Source organism: Salvelinus fontinalis, chromosome 16 (genome assembly GCF_029448725.1).
Source record: "Salvelinus fontinalis isolate EN_2023a chromosome 16, ASM2944872v1, whole genome shotgun sequence".
Classification (NCBI taxonomy): domain Eukaryota; kingdom Metazoa; phylum Chordata; class Actinopteri; order Salmoniformes; family Salmonidae; genus Salvelinus; species Salvelinus fontinalis.
In genome coordinates, this window is record NC_074680.1 from 33,847,270 (window position 1) to 33,862,028 (window position 14,759).

General features: G+C 41.4%; 1 protein-coding gene across 1 annotated transcript; it reads right to left on the reverse strand.

Moving 5' to 3' along the window:
• Positions 1-423: 423 nt before the first annotated feature.
• Positions 424-3,482, reverse strand: LOC129813432 (B2 bradykinin receptor-like). Its single transcript, XM_055865766.1, has 2 exons — positions 3,303-3,482; positions 424-2,194 (listed from the first exon to the last, which is right to left on the reverse strand). The coding sequence occupies exon 2, from the start codon at positions 2,185-2,187 to the stop codon at positions 1,150-1,152; it is 1,038 nt and encodes a 345-aa protein (XP_055721741.1). The 5' UTR covers positions 2,188-2,194; positions 3,303-3,482; the 3' UTR covers positions 424-1,149.
• Positions 3,483-14,759: the final 11,277 nt, after the last annotated feature.

Below are 14,759 nucleotides of genomic sequence, written 5' to 3' on the forward strand. Positions count from 1 at the left end.
TCGTTTCTCTTTGCTTATTTGAGCTGTTTTTGCCATAATATGGACTTGGTCTTTTACCAAACAGGGTTATCTTCTGTATACCACCCCTACTTTGTCACAACACAACTGCTCAAAGGCATTAAGAAGGAAAGAAATTCCACAAATGATCTTTTCACAAGGCACACCTGTTAATTGAAATGCATTCCAGGTGACTACCTCATGAAGCTGGTTGAGAGAATGCCAAGAGTGTGCAAGGGTGTCATCAAGGCAAAGGGTGGCTACTTTGAAGAATCTCAAATATAAAATATATTTTAATTTGTTTAACACTTTTTAGTTACTTCATGATTCCATATGTGTTGTTTCATAGTTTGGATGTCTTCACTATTATTCTACAGTTAAGAAAATAGTAAAAATAAAGAAAACACATTGAATGGGTACTGGTATATATATATAATTTTTACAGTGCACTCAAAACATTGATTTCCTGTTTGGCACGACCAACTATACTTTGGGGACAAACTGGGGGTGTGCCCCTGACCACAGTCACTCCTGACAACATGTCTAGCCAATGAAGTTGGGGTTTGGAAAACACATAATAAGAGAGAGTAACGTTCTCCTCCCACACAAAGGAACACAACTTGTGTCACCACTGGAAAGTCTGTGACACATTCACTAATGTAGCCATCCAGACATTTAGTCAGAGAAAACATCATAAATCACTTACCCAGGGTTCACCGGGAGTCTCTGGTTCTTGTTTTAGGTTGTCTGACATTGACATGCATTTCAAATGATTCCACAAGACAGCCATGGTTAGTTTTTTACTTCAATAATGTTCTCAAAAGTAACACAAAGTGGACAACTGTTCTATATACATTACTAGTCAATTCTGACTCCTTTCTAGAACACAATCGGTAGATTCTATTTACACAGCTTATTTCACAGAAAACAATATTCATATATATTGCACTGAATTAGAAGAAACAGCCCTCCTAAATAACACATTACTGATAAATACATTCTAAACTTATGCATGGCTTTTAAGTTAAAGCACATTGATTCTATTACGGTTATTAGTATAAAATGCAGTCAACTGAGGGCGGGGTGCTGAAGTGTCAAATTCTATCATAGAGATAAAAGTAATATAACTAGTACCCTTTTAGTGCCTTAAGCTCAAGCCAGCGTTTTGAGCGTGGAAGACAGCTGTGATCGTTGTGACCCAGTGGCCATTTTCTTCCTCATAGACAATTGTTCGAACACCTCCATTACTTTCTTCCTGAAGTTCTTCCCCACAATCACGTAGAGGACTGGGTTGAGCACGCTGTTGAAGAAGGCCAGGTAGGTAAACACCTGGTTGCAGATATCCAGACTGTTGCTGAGGTTGCAGCCTGAGATGTCCGCTGCCCTCAGGAGGACATCCAGAGCGGTGACCAGGTGGAATGGCACCCAGCAGAGTAGGAAGGCCAGGAGAACAGACAGCACCAGCAAAGTGGCCTTCCTCTCCGTGTGCTCCTTGTTGAATCTCTCCATGGCCTGGGTCTTCAGGGCTTGGATGATCTGACAGGTGCAGTAGGAGATCACCGACACAGGGATGGCAAACCCAAACACGATGAGCGTCACGTTGAACACCAGCTCCATCTTGGGACTGGGGTAGTCCAGAAAGCAGGCTGTCACCTCGAAGTCTGGAACCCACTTCACCGCTCTGAAGAGCATGGTCGGGGTGCCCAGGAGCAGCCCGAAGCCCCACACTAACAAACAGCCCAGCTTGGCGTAGGAGGGCCTCCTCATCCTCCCGTGGCTCATCGTATGCACTAGCGCCACGTAGCGGTCCACACTGACCAGAACCAGGAAGTAGATACTGCAGTAGGCATTCATCTTGATGCCCACGTTGACCAGGCGACACAGCAGGGGGCCGAAGGGCCAGTTGAAGCCGTTGGCCACGTTGACGGCCCAGAAGGGGAGGCAGGAGACCAGGAGCAGGTCAGCGGCGGCCAGGTTACTCAGGTAGATCTCTGCTACAGTGCAGGCCTTCTTATGCAGGCAAAAGACCAACAGGACAAAGACGTTACCTAGAATCCCCAGGACACTGATGGCCAGGATGTAGCCCGGTTGCATGGTGTGGAGCCAGTCCCACTCCTCAGCGAATGGGCAGTGGCTGGTATTGGTACTGTTCCTTCCTGTCATGTCTGTAGAGTTGGTGATTATGTCCATTTTGGAGCTGTAGAGAAATATGTTGTGTAAATGTAACTGGGGTTGTTCAAGGAGGGGGAGGGGGGTACATGGCATATACCGTTCCTAGACAGGTGACTCTCAGTAGGCATTAATTAATAAAGTTTACTGTATAATCTAGTACGTTAGTCACATGCTCATGCTGGTTGTGTCATAACATCCAGTCCTCATGCACTTGTGGTAATGGGAGCTGCGACTCATGTGGTTTATAACTCAACAGAATATGGAACTTCCCTGCTCCACAATGTGACTTTTTTGTATTATTTATTCAGAGACTGTGTCTGCAAGTCATCATAAGGAAGTTGTCTTATTAAAGTACTGTACAAGTGGCTAAGTGGTTGTTTCAGTGTGCTATTCATTATGCATATCTTTATATGCATTTCTTGTAAATATCAGATACGTAGACCGGAAATAAAAAACGCTCAGGTAGCGAAAGATAAAATATTAATGAAAGTTAAAGTGAGGATCAATATCTCTTGTCATGAAAACATTTGGGAGCCACATTGCCCCAGACTTATTCTCAGCTTTATGATTGCAATACTTATCTTTTTACCACTGTTTTACATCACTATCATCATCGGCTGCGACTTATGACAAAAACAGCCCCAACATTCTTCGAAAAGGCGGCAATAAAATCTTATAAATTTGTGCTGCTGGAGGAGTGGTACACACATTATTTGCTCAAAAATAAACATAAATCTGTATCTGTGCACCGAATGCTAATTAACTTTTTTTTATAGAGCAGAAATCCCTTCAATATGAGGTATTAAGAGACTATTGAAAAGCTGTCTCTTTCCCTATGCTGTCAACCACATATTATTGTTCACATCCCTCAATCTGTTCGAAGAGTTTTAGAGTTTAGCCACAGAAAGTGTTCTCCTTTTTGTCTGTTAAAAAGTCTGACAACACAAACAATCTTCTTGTTTCTAAGTTGGATTCGAAAATGAGAGGAGGCAGCAATTCAATCAGGTTTACCCTAAATATGATCTGAACAGCATATTTACTGTGATTTAACTCTCCACTCATTTATCATTTTCTTGCATTAGTGACAAACCTATGTTATAAATGTTAACGATACAGTACTTCATCTTACAAACCTTGTTGGCTGGAGCAGGAGTCCTCTGGTCTAAGTGTAAATCCAGATGTGCCGTGCGTCTGGTCAGTCCAGTCTAGACGTTTCCCCACAGTGTTCCAGGCTCCTCTACCCTGGGGTCGGCTCTAACTTATTCTCTTAAAGGAGGGAGTCCATCATGGAAGTGATGTCACTCAAAATCGGTGTACTTTTTTGTTCCCTTTCCCCCAATTTACTTAAATTGTGTCGGCTTTATGTTGTTTATCATTTCTGCCCTATCTCATACTCCAATTTTTATAGGACTTTGATGGAATTCCCCTCGATATAAGTGTGTTTGGATATCTACTGACATCGCAGCTGTTGTTTTGCTCATCCTACCACAACCTAGCATTACTGAGAAAGAAAACAAACTCCGAACTTGAGTTGCTTAAATCAATAAATCTTTACTAATTCATTACTAATGCAGGGAAGGACAAATGAAACATTTGCCGCACACAATGACTTACACTAGAGTTAAGCCTACATACCACACTCTTATTTAGTGTCAATGTAGACCTAAACCACTTGATTATTTTCTGTATATTCACGGCTGGATTGCGTTTTAGGCATGTTGTAAATCTAATATCCCTCTGTGAACAACCTTGAATCCAAACAGGGTGGGGTATCGTCAGGGGGGAACAGCAAGGCCGTGAAACAATAAGCCATCAAGTGTTTCTAATCAGTATCAGGAAGATCACAATCAAGGGTCAAGGTCAGAGCACAAAACAATGATTCATTACAAGTGTGTGTGTGTGTGTGTGGTCAGTTCACATACTCAAAGATAACCAGAGGTAACTGGAATAGTACTTTTCTAATTTATTGGGTGTTTGAACTTTAATGTTGTTGAAAGATATGCATATGAGATATGAGAAGAAGTGCATAATACAGTGTTTACAGTCAACATGATTTGTGATCCCTCCACAGTAATGATGCCATCACTATTTTAAATACATTAGGCTCCTTCAATTAAACAGATGAAAAAGTACCTCTGTGGAAGAGGTAATGTTGGTAATCTGTTTTATAGTCATGTCACATCACGAGGCAAGGTTCAAGGTGCAAAGTGAAGTGTAGCTTTATTCAAATGATGAGGTGATAGTCCAAAATCCCAAGGACTAGGCTACACAGGCCTTCCTGCACAGAAAAGAGTCAATTGGAGATGCACTGCTGTAAATCAAGTAAGTCACTGCTGTAAATAATTATGTTTATGCCATTCACATGCCTGGCCTCTTGTCCTGCATTGTCAAGTATTTGCATTTATCTTGGCATTTATCTAATACTAAGAGCTTTTCCACAGTTAGGATCCAACTTGCACTGTTCTGTAATGGACAAAGATATAACAAATATTTAAAGAGCAGCCTTTTTTCATCTTCGTAACATTGAAGAAATCTTAAATTTTTTGTCCCAAAATTATGCAAAAAGCTAATCCATGCTTTTGTCACTTCAAGATTAGACTACTGCAAGGCTCTACTCTCTGGCTACCCGGATAAGGCACTAAATACAATTCAGCTAAATATGGCTGCTAGAATCTTGACTAGAACCAAAAAAACTATCATATTACTCCAGTGCTAGCCTCTCTACACTGTCTTACTGTTAAGGATGAGGCTGATTTCAAGGTTTTACTGCTAACCTACAAAGCATTACATGGACTTGCTCCTATCTATCTTTCCGATTTGGTACTGCTGTACATACCTACACGTATGATACTGTCACAAGACGCAGGCCTCCTTATTGTCCTAGAATTTCTAAGCAAACAGCTGGAGGCAGGGCATTCTCCTATAGAGCAACATTTTTATGGAGTGGTCTGCCGATCCATGTGAGAGACGCAGACTCTGTCTCAACCTTTAACTCTTTACTGAAGACTCAACTCTTCAGTAGGTCCTATGATTGAGCTCAGTCTGGCCCAGGGGTGCGAAGGTGAACAGAGTGACGAACCAACCTTGCTTTCTCTGCCTGGCCGGCTCCCCTCTCTCCAGAGGGATTCTCTGTCTCTGACCCTATTATGAGGGCTGAGCCACTGGCTTGCTCGCACTCTCCCATCCTTCCTGGCCTCGGGCTATACTTAAGCAATAAGGCACGAGGGGGTCTGGTATATGGCCAATATACCACAACTAAGGGCTGTTCATAGGCACGACGCATCGCAGAGCACCTGGATACAGCCCTTAGCTGTGGTATGTTGGTCATATACCACAAACCCCCGAGGTGCCTTATTGCTATTATAAACTGATTATCAACGTAATTAGAGCAGTAAAAATAAATGTTTTGTCATACCCGTGATATACGGTCAGATATACCACGGCTGTCAGCCAATCAGCATTCAGGGCTCGAACTATCCAGTTTTTAATCGGCCTTGTCTCAGGGTAGTAAGTTAGTGGTCTGTTAATATCCCTTTGTTGGTGTGGGAGCTGTGCTTTGGCGAAGTGGGTGGCGTAATATCCTGCCTGGTTGGCCCTTTACGCGGATAACTTTGGACAGGGCCACAGTGTCCCACCCCCTTCTCAGTCTCCACTGTCTGTGCTGCAGTAGTACAGTAACAGTCAAAAGTTTGGACACACCTACTCATTCAAGGGTTTTTCTTAATTTTTACTATTTTCTACATTGTAGAATAATAGTGAAGACATCAAAACTATGAAATAACATATATGGAATCATGTAGTAACCCAAAAAATGTTAAACAAATAAAAATATATTTTATATTTTGATTCTTCATTCTAAAGTAGCCACCCTTTGCCTTGATGACAGCTTTGCACACTCTTGGCATTCTCTCAACCAGCTTCATGATGAATGCTTTTCCTACAGTCTTGAAGGAGTTCCCACATATGCTGAGCACTTGTTGGCTGCTTTTCCTTCACTCTGCGGTCCAACTCATCCCAAACCATCTCAGTTTGGTTGAGTTCAGGTTATGGTGGAGGCCAGGTCATCTGACGCAGCAGTCCATAATTCTCCCTCTTTGTCAAATATCCCTTACACAGCCTTACACAGCGTAACACATTGTCCTGTTGAAAAACAAATGATATTCCCACTATGCGCAAACCAGATGGGTTTGCGCATATGGCATATGGCGTATTGCTGGAGAATGCTGTGGTAGCCATGCTGGTTAAGTGTGCCTTCAATACTAAACAAATCACTGACAGTGTCACCAGCAAACCTCCTACTCCATGCTTCACGGTGGGAACCAAACGTGCCTAAATCATCCGTTCACCTACTCTGCATCTCACAAAGACACAGCGGTTGGAACCAAAAATCTCAAATTTGTACTCATCAGACCAAAGGACAGATTTCCACTGGTCTAATGTCCATTGCTCATGTTTCTTGGCCCAAGCAAGTCTCTTATTCTTATTGGTGTCCTTTAGTAGTGGTTTCTTTGCATCAATTCGACCATGAAGGCCTGATTCACTCAGTATCCTCTGAACAGTTTATGTTGAGATGTTAATGTTACTTGAACTCTGTGAAGCATTTATTTAGGCTGCAATTTCTGAGGCTGGTAATGCTATTGAACTTATCAACTGCAGTAGAGGTAATTCTCGATCTTCCTTTCCTGTGGCGGTCCTCATGAGAGCCAGTTTCATCATAGCTCTTAGTGGTTTTTGTGACTGCACTTAAAGAAACTTTAAAAGTTCTTAAAATTGTCCGGATTGACTGACCTTCATGTCTTAAAGTAATGCTGGACTGTTGTTTCTCTTTGCTTATTTGAGCTGTTCTTTGCATAATATGGATTTGGTCTTTTAACAAATAGGGCTATCTTCTGTACACCCCCCTGATTGGCTCAAATGCATTAAAAAGGAAAGGAAGGAAATTCCACAAATACATTTTTAACAAGGCACACCAGTTAATTGAAATGCATTCCAGGTGACGACCTCATGAAGCTGGTCAAAAGAATGCCAATAGTGTGCAAAGCTGTCATCAAGGCAAAGGGTGGATACTTTTAAAAATGTAACATATTTTGATTTGTTTAACACTTTTTTGGTTACTGCTTTTCGCATTTCGCTCGCATTAACATCTGCTAACCATGTGTATGTGACCAATACAATTTGATAGTTTTGATGTCTTCACTATTATTCTACAATATAGAAAATAGTAAAAATAAAGAAAAACCCTTGAATTAATAGGTGTGTCCAAACTTTTGACTGGTACTATATATGTGCCGGGGGGCTAGGGTCGGCCTGTCCTATCTGGTATAATTCTCCTGTCTTATCTGGTGTTCTGTGTGATCTTAGGTATGCTCCCTCTAATTCTCCCATCTCTCTCTATCTCTGTCTCCCTCTCTCTCTGTCTCTACCTTGTCCCAGACTTGCTGTTTCGACTCCCTCTCTCTCTAAGCCCTTCTGTATAAGCATTTTCTGACATCTGCTGATGTAAAAAGACCATGCATTAGCAACACTAAATAGGTTTTATATTGACCCAAAGCAAAGTGATCTTGGTGTTTCTCCATCTGAATGATGCTGCTGCACTTACTGCAAATATATCCAGCAATTAGCATTACCACACATGGTCTGGTAGTGGCTGTCCTCATGTAGGGGTCGACTCAGAGGTCAATGACCACTCTCTTTTGGCAGTGACCATTACTCACACGGACCACCAGCTCAGACAAGGTCATTCTTATTCACGGTCATGTTTGTTGTTAAATGCCAAATTTGTAGTGTGTAAGGGGTATTTTTCAACCCGTGTTTTTCAGCTGGTGATTTAATGGACTGTATAGTATGTGACTTGTATTGGGCCACGTAAATGGAGTCTGCCGTAAAAAAAACTATATTTTTTCTTAGAGACCATGTGGCCAATGGCGCTAACACAATAACAGGCTCGTCTGTCACATTACCAAAGGTCTTGGCGCCACCTTATTCCCCCCACTGTCTGTCTTATATGACAGGTCATACATGTGGTGGGGGCCCAGAGTAGGCTTCAACACACCACCATACAATCTAATATTCCACTGGTGTCATACCAGACTTCCTGGTCTAGCAAAAATGGCCTCCACGTTTCTCTGCCCTTTCCTCTTAAAATGAGATCATCACAAAAGTTGACGAAAACCTGGAAATCAGATATTCGCTGAGATGGATTGGCTCATCAGATTTAATGGTTTAACAGTGCCATTCACGTATTGCCCCATCTAGTGTCTATGACTGATCTTTGTCTCTCCTCTAAGCCATGTCAACATTTATGGAGTTGAGGGGGGATACTCTAAATGAAAAACGTATATGGCTTGCTATAGCAAGATATGATCATGCTATATATTAGAAATCAATGGTTTATAAATAGAATATGGCTTGGGAATTGTTTACAAATGAACACTAACATTCTTATCCAGCAACTGAACTGAATTGATTGGAAATCCACTTAAGACACTGATCATAGTTTCAGATCTGGAAATTCTATTCATGAATGTAAATTGCCAATCATTATATAATGGGTTTCTCAAATTGTGAATTTCCATCAGTTCATTCATTGACTTTCAGAATGACCCCAATACTTAACACTCTTCATCATTGTCAGTCAACTCTGGTTAGTGTATGCTCTCAGTGCATCAAATACATCCTATGGCGTACCGTTCTTTATGGGCCATCAATAAATGCTCAGCCTTGCAAGAGAATGGACACTCCAATTTCCTTACAACATTGGCCTGTCTATCTCTTCTGAGATTTTTACTACTCGAATGTAGCAAACGAATTGCACTTCCCTTAATTAGTCCCACTTAAAAACAGATTATCAGTCTTTGTTGAGACCAACCGGCTACTTTTTTTCAGCCACCTTATGTTATGTTGTTTAAGGGCACATCTTAAATTGTCTGACAACTGCTCCACGCGCAATATGATAAGTGGATATTTGCACTCTGCAGGTGACCATAACAAAGTAATACAACAACACACATATGGTATGTGGTGAATAAAAAACTTCAACACTGCATATTTCAACTGGGTAAAAAATAGTGTCTGAATAACAATGTCCTAGAAAGTGCATGCCTCAAACATCACTGCACTGTTGCACTAAAGTGTCACACACACTGTTCCTTTGAAGTGCTAGCCCTCTATCAAGATAGTATTTGATACAGATGCAAGAAACAGCAATATAAATGGTGCACTTCCATTGTCAGTGTACTGTACCTCTATGCACTGCCCATAGGCCCCATTGACACTGCTATAGAGATGCTGTACTTTCATCCAGAATTTGCAAGCTGTTACACAAATAGAAACATTATCTAATTATGTCCCTCTCGATGATGATGGCTTCTATAAGTGGAACTCGGTTTGTTGTTATGTCTGTAAAATATCAGATGGTCCACCATGAACTCACTGCTTTAGCGGATAATGGGGTTAGCAGAGAATTGGACATCTTTAGACGTGGTGTGGTTGAGATTTTGAGTTGAGAGAAGTGTTTTCAGAGTTTATATGTCCAGACTTCTTTTTTCTGTCTGTTTTCTGTGAGTCATTTCCCTCTAAACAGTGAATCACAAGATGTTGATGCACAGGATTATGGAAGTGTGACCATAGTTACACAGACATACTTGACTAGATCCAAACAAACAATTTGTCTAGATTTTTTCAATTTAACTAGGCAAGTCAGTTAAGAACAAATTCTTATTTACAATGACGGCTATAGGGACAGTGAGTTAACTGCCTTGTTCAGGGGCAGAACGACAGATTTTTACCTTGTCAGCTCAGGAATTCAATTTAGCAACCTTTCGGTTACTGGCCCAGTGCTCTAACCACTAGGCTACCTGCCACCCCAAATAATGGATGATGGTGGATTTATTGTAATCTAAACCTGACTCTTGGTTTTATTCATTATCACTTGATATAGACTATTTCTGACAGCTTTATCATACCAACATGGCAAGGTAAACTTTAAGACTAGAAGTTAGGTTAGTTACACCTATTGGGAGGTATCTTCCCGGAACTTCAAAGACAGTGTGAAATTTAAACTTTCTGTTGTCAGCAATGTCAAGCAGCTTTTTACTAGCATTGTGGGTAGACTGTTTGGGAAAACTGTGTAGCTGGGGAAACATGGGTAACATCATCTTGACGAGACGGCAAATTTCTCTGTCTGTTTCTCAAACATGCTAATTTGTGTCTCTTGCTCTGCCCCCGCATGACGTACTGCCGTCACCACCAGTCCTGGGCTCCATGCAGTATTTAACACCAGGAGGAACTGTGGGCCTTATAACCTCTGTGACCACTAATGTAGCTGGGATATTATGCCACTTCTCCCATAGGCAGAGAAGATTGTGTACTCCAGATTTATGCTGAGTAGATTGGCTGAACCCCAAGTCTAAAAACCACATACTTTGCCCACCCATAATAATAAAAAACTTTGTAACAGCACCAAAGTCAGGTGGTTGCAAAGATCAGTCTGTTTATGATTAAAAATGAGAAGTGTTTTAGGGAAGTATTGAGTCAAAGTTAGAGGCGATGAATCTCCTGGCATTGGAATGAGAGAATCATAGTGCACTTTCCTTTCCACTCAATTGGCCAAATAAGTGACCTCAAAACTCAAAAAACATCACTGAATCAATGTACGTGTGTAACCTACTTGTAAGTGGTCTCTCCCACATCTTATTGACTCATGCTCTCTACTCAGATATCATTGCCCGTCTCCTCCACCTCCGCTATCAAAACTGTTTTCTTAAAGCTGCATACCAGTAGCTGAGGAACTCTTTTTCCACTGGGTGGAGGAGTTTATGTTTATGGTAACGGCTGCAGTATTGAGCAAAGCTTCTATCTCTCTGGCAGCCAGCCATACATAGTGTTTACATTATCACGGTGGGAGCAAGTTGAACTGTTGAAGAGAAGACACAGAACACTTGGGAAGGTCTATTTCACCACTCAGGCATTTCCAGTTGCAGGTTCATCTTATCACTGGATCTTCCAGAATAGAACATATTATAACAAATAAAAAAATTATTGCCATTGTTAAATAAATCTTAGAGAAATCTAAGCTTGAGTTAAGCGTGATTGTCCTTCCACCTAATAAACAGACAGTGGATCAGCTCATTGAGTATGGCGGCAGTGTCCCGTGAGGTGGAAACCAGGCTAATTTGACACATTTCTGTAACCTTTTTACTGCATGTCTGACTGGCCATGCAATGTCAAGTATAGGCTATTGTGGGTCCATTCCAATAAATGCTCATTGATTACATTTTCTTTTTAACCTAAAACATGTGTTAATGTCCTCTCCTGGACAGACACTTGGCACTAAACAGCAGGCCAGCATCACCTAATAACATGGATTTCCATGTCAGTATTTCTTTGCAACATTGTATTATGGGAGGAATTAGAGAGAAATGGTTGGCTTTATCTGGACGTTTTTCCTTCACATACAAGATATTTAGAGACCATCTCCATCTCCAGCCACCTGTCTGTTAAAGGATAAAGCGTGGGCCTGTCTGACAGAGGTTTAGATGGGTTGTGGAAGAGTTCATACTCTAATGGTTGTTTACACACCGAGTTACAGCATAGATGGCCTGTTATCATCATAGTTACGCACACCTCTAGGAAGAGGGAACGCAACACCCTGCTACAACTCAACTCCCCGTGAAGCGAAAGAGGTATGGACCGTAGGTGCGAGTAAGGATGACAAAAGGCAGAGAATTTACCATTTACTAGGAATGTATTCCTTCACACGGTAATATGGGGAAAAGGGGCTGGACGGAACCAAAGCAAAGAAAGTAAATATCAAAGCCCCCTCTCCTACCTTACATGCCTACCCACTACTTACCTAACTTAGCACCACCTGGTGCGCTAACCAAAATACAGGGGGTGGTCCGCCCAGGTCTTACCTAGTGTGCCTAGACAGTGAATATACTACAGGTATATGTATGCTCGCGGGCCTCTTGCCTAAGCACTCCCTAGGTGCCTTCCCCTTCCCCCCCTGGGAACAAATGAAACAAAACACTGCATCCTATTGACACACAAAATACATAACCAATCAGCTCTCTCACTCAACCAATACAGGACACACTAATCATCACCCTCTGAGAACAACCAACACAGTATATCACCCGCACAGCCATCAGCCTCCTCTCTCAGCCATCATCTCTCAGTTATGATCTCCCTCTCTCTGCATTCTTTTCTCCTGAACAGAACAATGGCTTTTATATTGCTTCAGAAGGAGTCTAATCGGATACAGCTGTAACTTGACGAGGGGGCGGGGTCAGCTCCAATCATCAATGGAGAATTCAGGAAGCCATCTCCTGAAACACACACACTACAACACAGAAACTGGGGAACGTAACAAACATCATCACCATCATCATCATGGTCTTTCTGTACATTACTCAGACAGACTAACAGTATTGGTTTCAAAGTCACAGCCTTTTCTTTTCACCATGGACACAGAGAATGACAGGAAAATAAGTAATTTGGACTTTTTGTAGAGATTATCAGCCTATAAACACCACACCCTCAAACACATCAAAGAGCACTGACTGAAATTTTTTGTTAAAGCCTCCAGAGTTGAAATGAGGAAATACAACCCAAACAGCCAAAAGAGAAAGAGAGACAGAGACAGTGAGAGAAAGATAAATAGTTTTTATGAATGTCCTACAGATCTGCATCACCTCTGAGTTATGATAGACTGACAGACCTATGTAAGCAAAACAGGGACATCCAGTAAACAGTTTGTTTTGCAGGTCTTCCCTGCCAGAATGTTTTTTTTAGGTCTGTGTTGGTCTATTCTGCCAGAATGGCTAAAGACATTTCTTACAATATATCATGTAAATAGACCTCTAAATGTTTTTCTCACTGTAAATTAGCCTACATTCGATATAATTCAGTGCCCTCTACTGGTCAAAATAGTCACTTGCGTACACATCCTCCATTTAATTCAGTCTATACATATGTTTAAACCAGTCTGGTCTCATAGACTAGATGTAACATAGTGAACTTAAATCCTGGACACTCAAATTAGTATGATATTTTAAGTTTGGTATGGTTACATAAGACAGAAGGTTACTTATGGCAGGGTGGGTGAGTAGATGCATAACATGAATGTCTAGCAACCTAAAGGTTGCGTGTTCGAATCTCATCATGGACAACATTAGTAACTTTTCAACTACTTAAATGCTTCCCCTAACCCTGACTTTAACCCTTTTAGCTAACACTTCCCCTAACCCTGACTTTAACCCCTTTTAGCTAACACTTCCCCTAACTCTGACTTTAACCCTTTTAGCTAACACTTCCCCTAACCTTGACTTTAACCCTTTTAGCTAACACTTCCCCTAACCCTGACTTTAACCCTTTTAGCTAACACTTCCCCTAACTCTGACTTTAACCCTTTTAGCTAACACTTCCCCTAACCCTGACTTTAACCCTTTTAGCTAACACTTCCCCTAACCCTAACACTTCCCCTAACCCTGACTTTAACCCTTTTAGCTAACACTTCCCCTAACCCTGACTTTAACCCTTTTAGCTAACACTTCCCCTAACCCTGACTTTAACCCTTTTAGCTAACACCTCCCCTAACACTTCAGAAATTATTCACACCCCTTTTCCACATTTTGCTATGATACAGCCTGAATTTAAAATGTATTACATTTAGATTTTTTTGTCACTGGCCTACACACAATAACCCATAATGTCAAAATTGAGTTTTGTTTTTTGAAATTTTTACAAATTAATAAAAAATGAAAAGCAAAAAGAATATGTCTTGAGTCTATAAGTATTCATTACCTTTGTTATTGTCACGCCCTGACCTTAGAGATCCCTGTTTATTCTCTATATTTTGGTTAGGTCAGGGTGTGAATAGGGTGGGTACTCTAGTTTTTGTATATCTATGTTTTCTTTTTCTTTGTTGGCCTAGTATGGTTCCCAATCAGAGGCAGCTGTCTATTGTTGTATCTCATTGGGGATCATACTTAGGCAGCCCTTTTTCCCACCTTCAGTTGTGGGATCTTGTCTTTGTTTGGTTGCATGTATTTTGCACGGCGAAGCTTTTCGTTCGTTGGAATGTTTTTTTTTTTTTTCTGGTTCACGTTTTAATAAATTATGATGAACCCAAATCACGCTGCGCCTTGGTCTACCCTTAACAACGGACGTTACAGAAGATCCCACAACCAACGGACCAAGCAGCATGGTCAGGAGGACTGGACCTGGGAGGAAATCCTGGAGGGAGAAGGACCCTGGACAAGGGCCGTTGAGTATCGCCATCCAAAGGAGCAGGTGGAGGCAGCGAGAGCGGAACGGCGAATATACGAAGAGTTAGCTCAACGACGGAAGCACGAGAGGCAGCACCCAAAAATGTTTTTGGGGGCGCACACGGGGAGATTGGCGGAGGTAGGTAATAATAAAATATGATGAACCCAAATCACGCTGCGCCTTGGTCTACCCTTAACGACGGACGTTACAGTCATGGCAAGCCTAAATAAGTTCAGGAGTAAAAATGTGCTTAACAAGTCACATAGTAAGTTGTATGGACTCACTCTGTGTGCAATAATAGTGTTTAACATGATTTTTGA

Coding starts and splice junctions, on each gene's coding strand:
- LOC129813432 (XM_055865766.1), bottom strand. CDS start 2,187: ATGGACATAATCACCAACTCTACAGACATGACAGGAAGGAACAGTACC.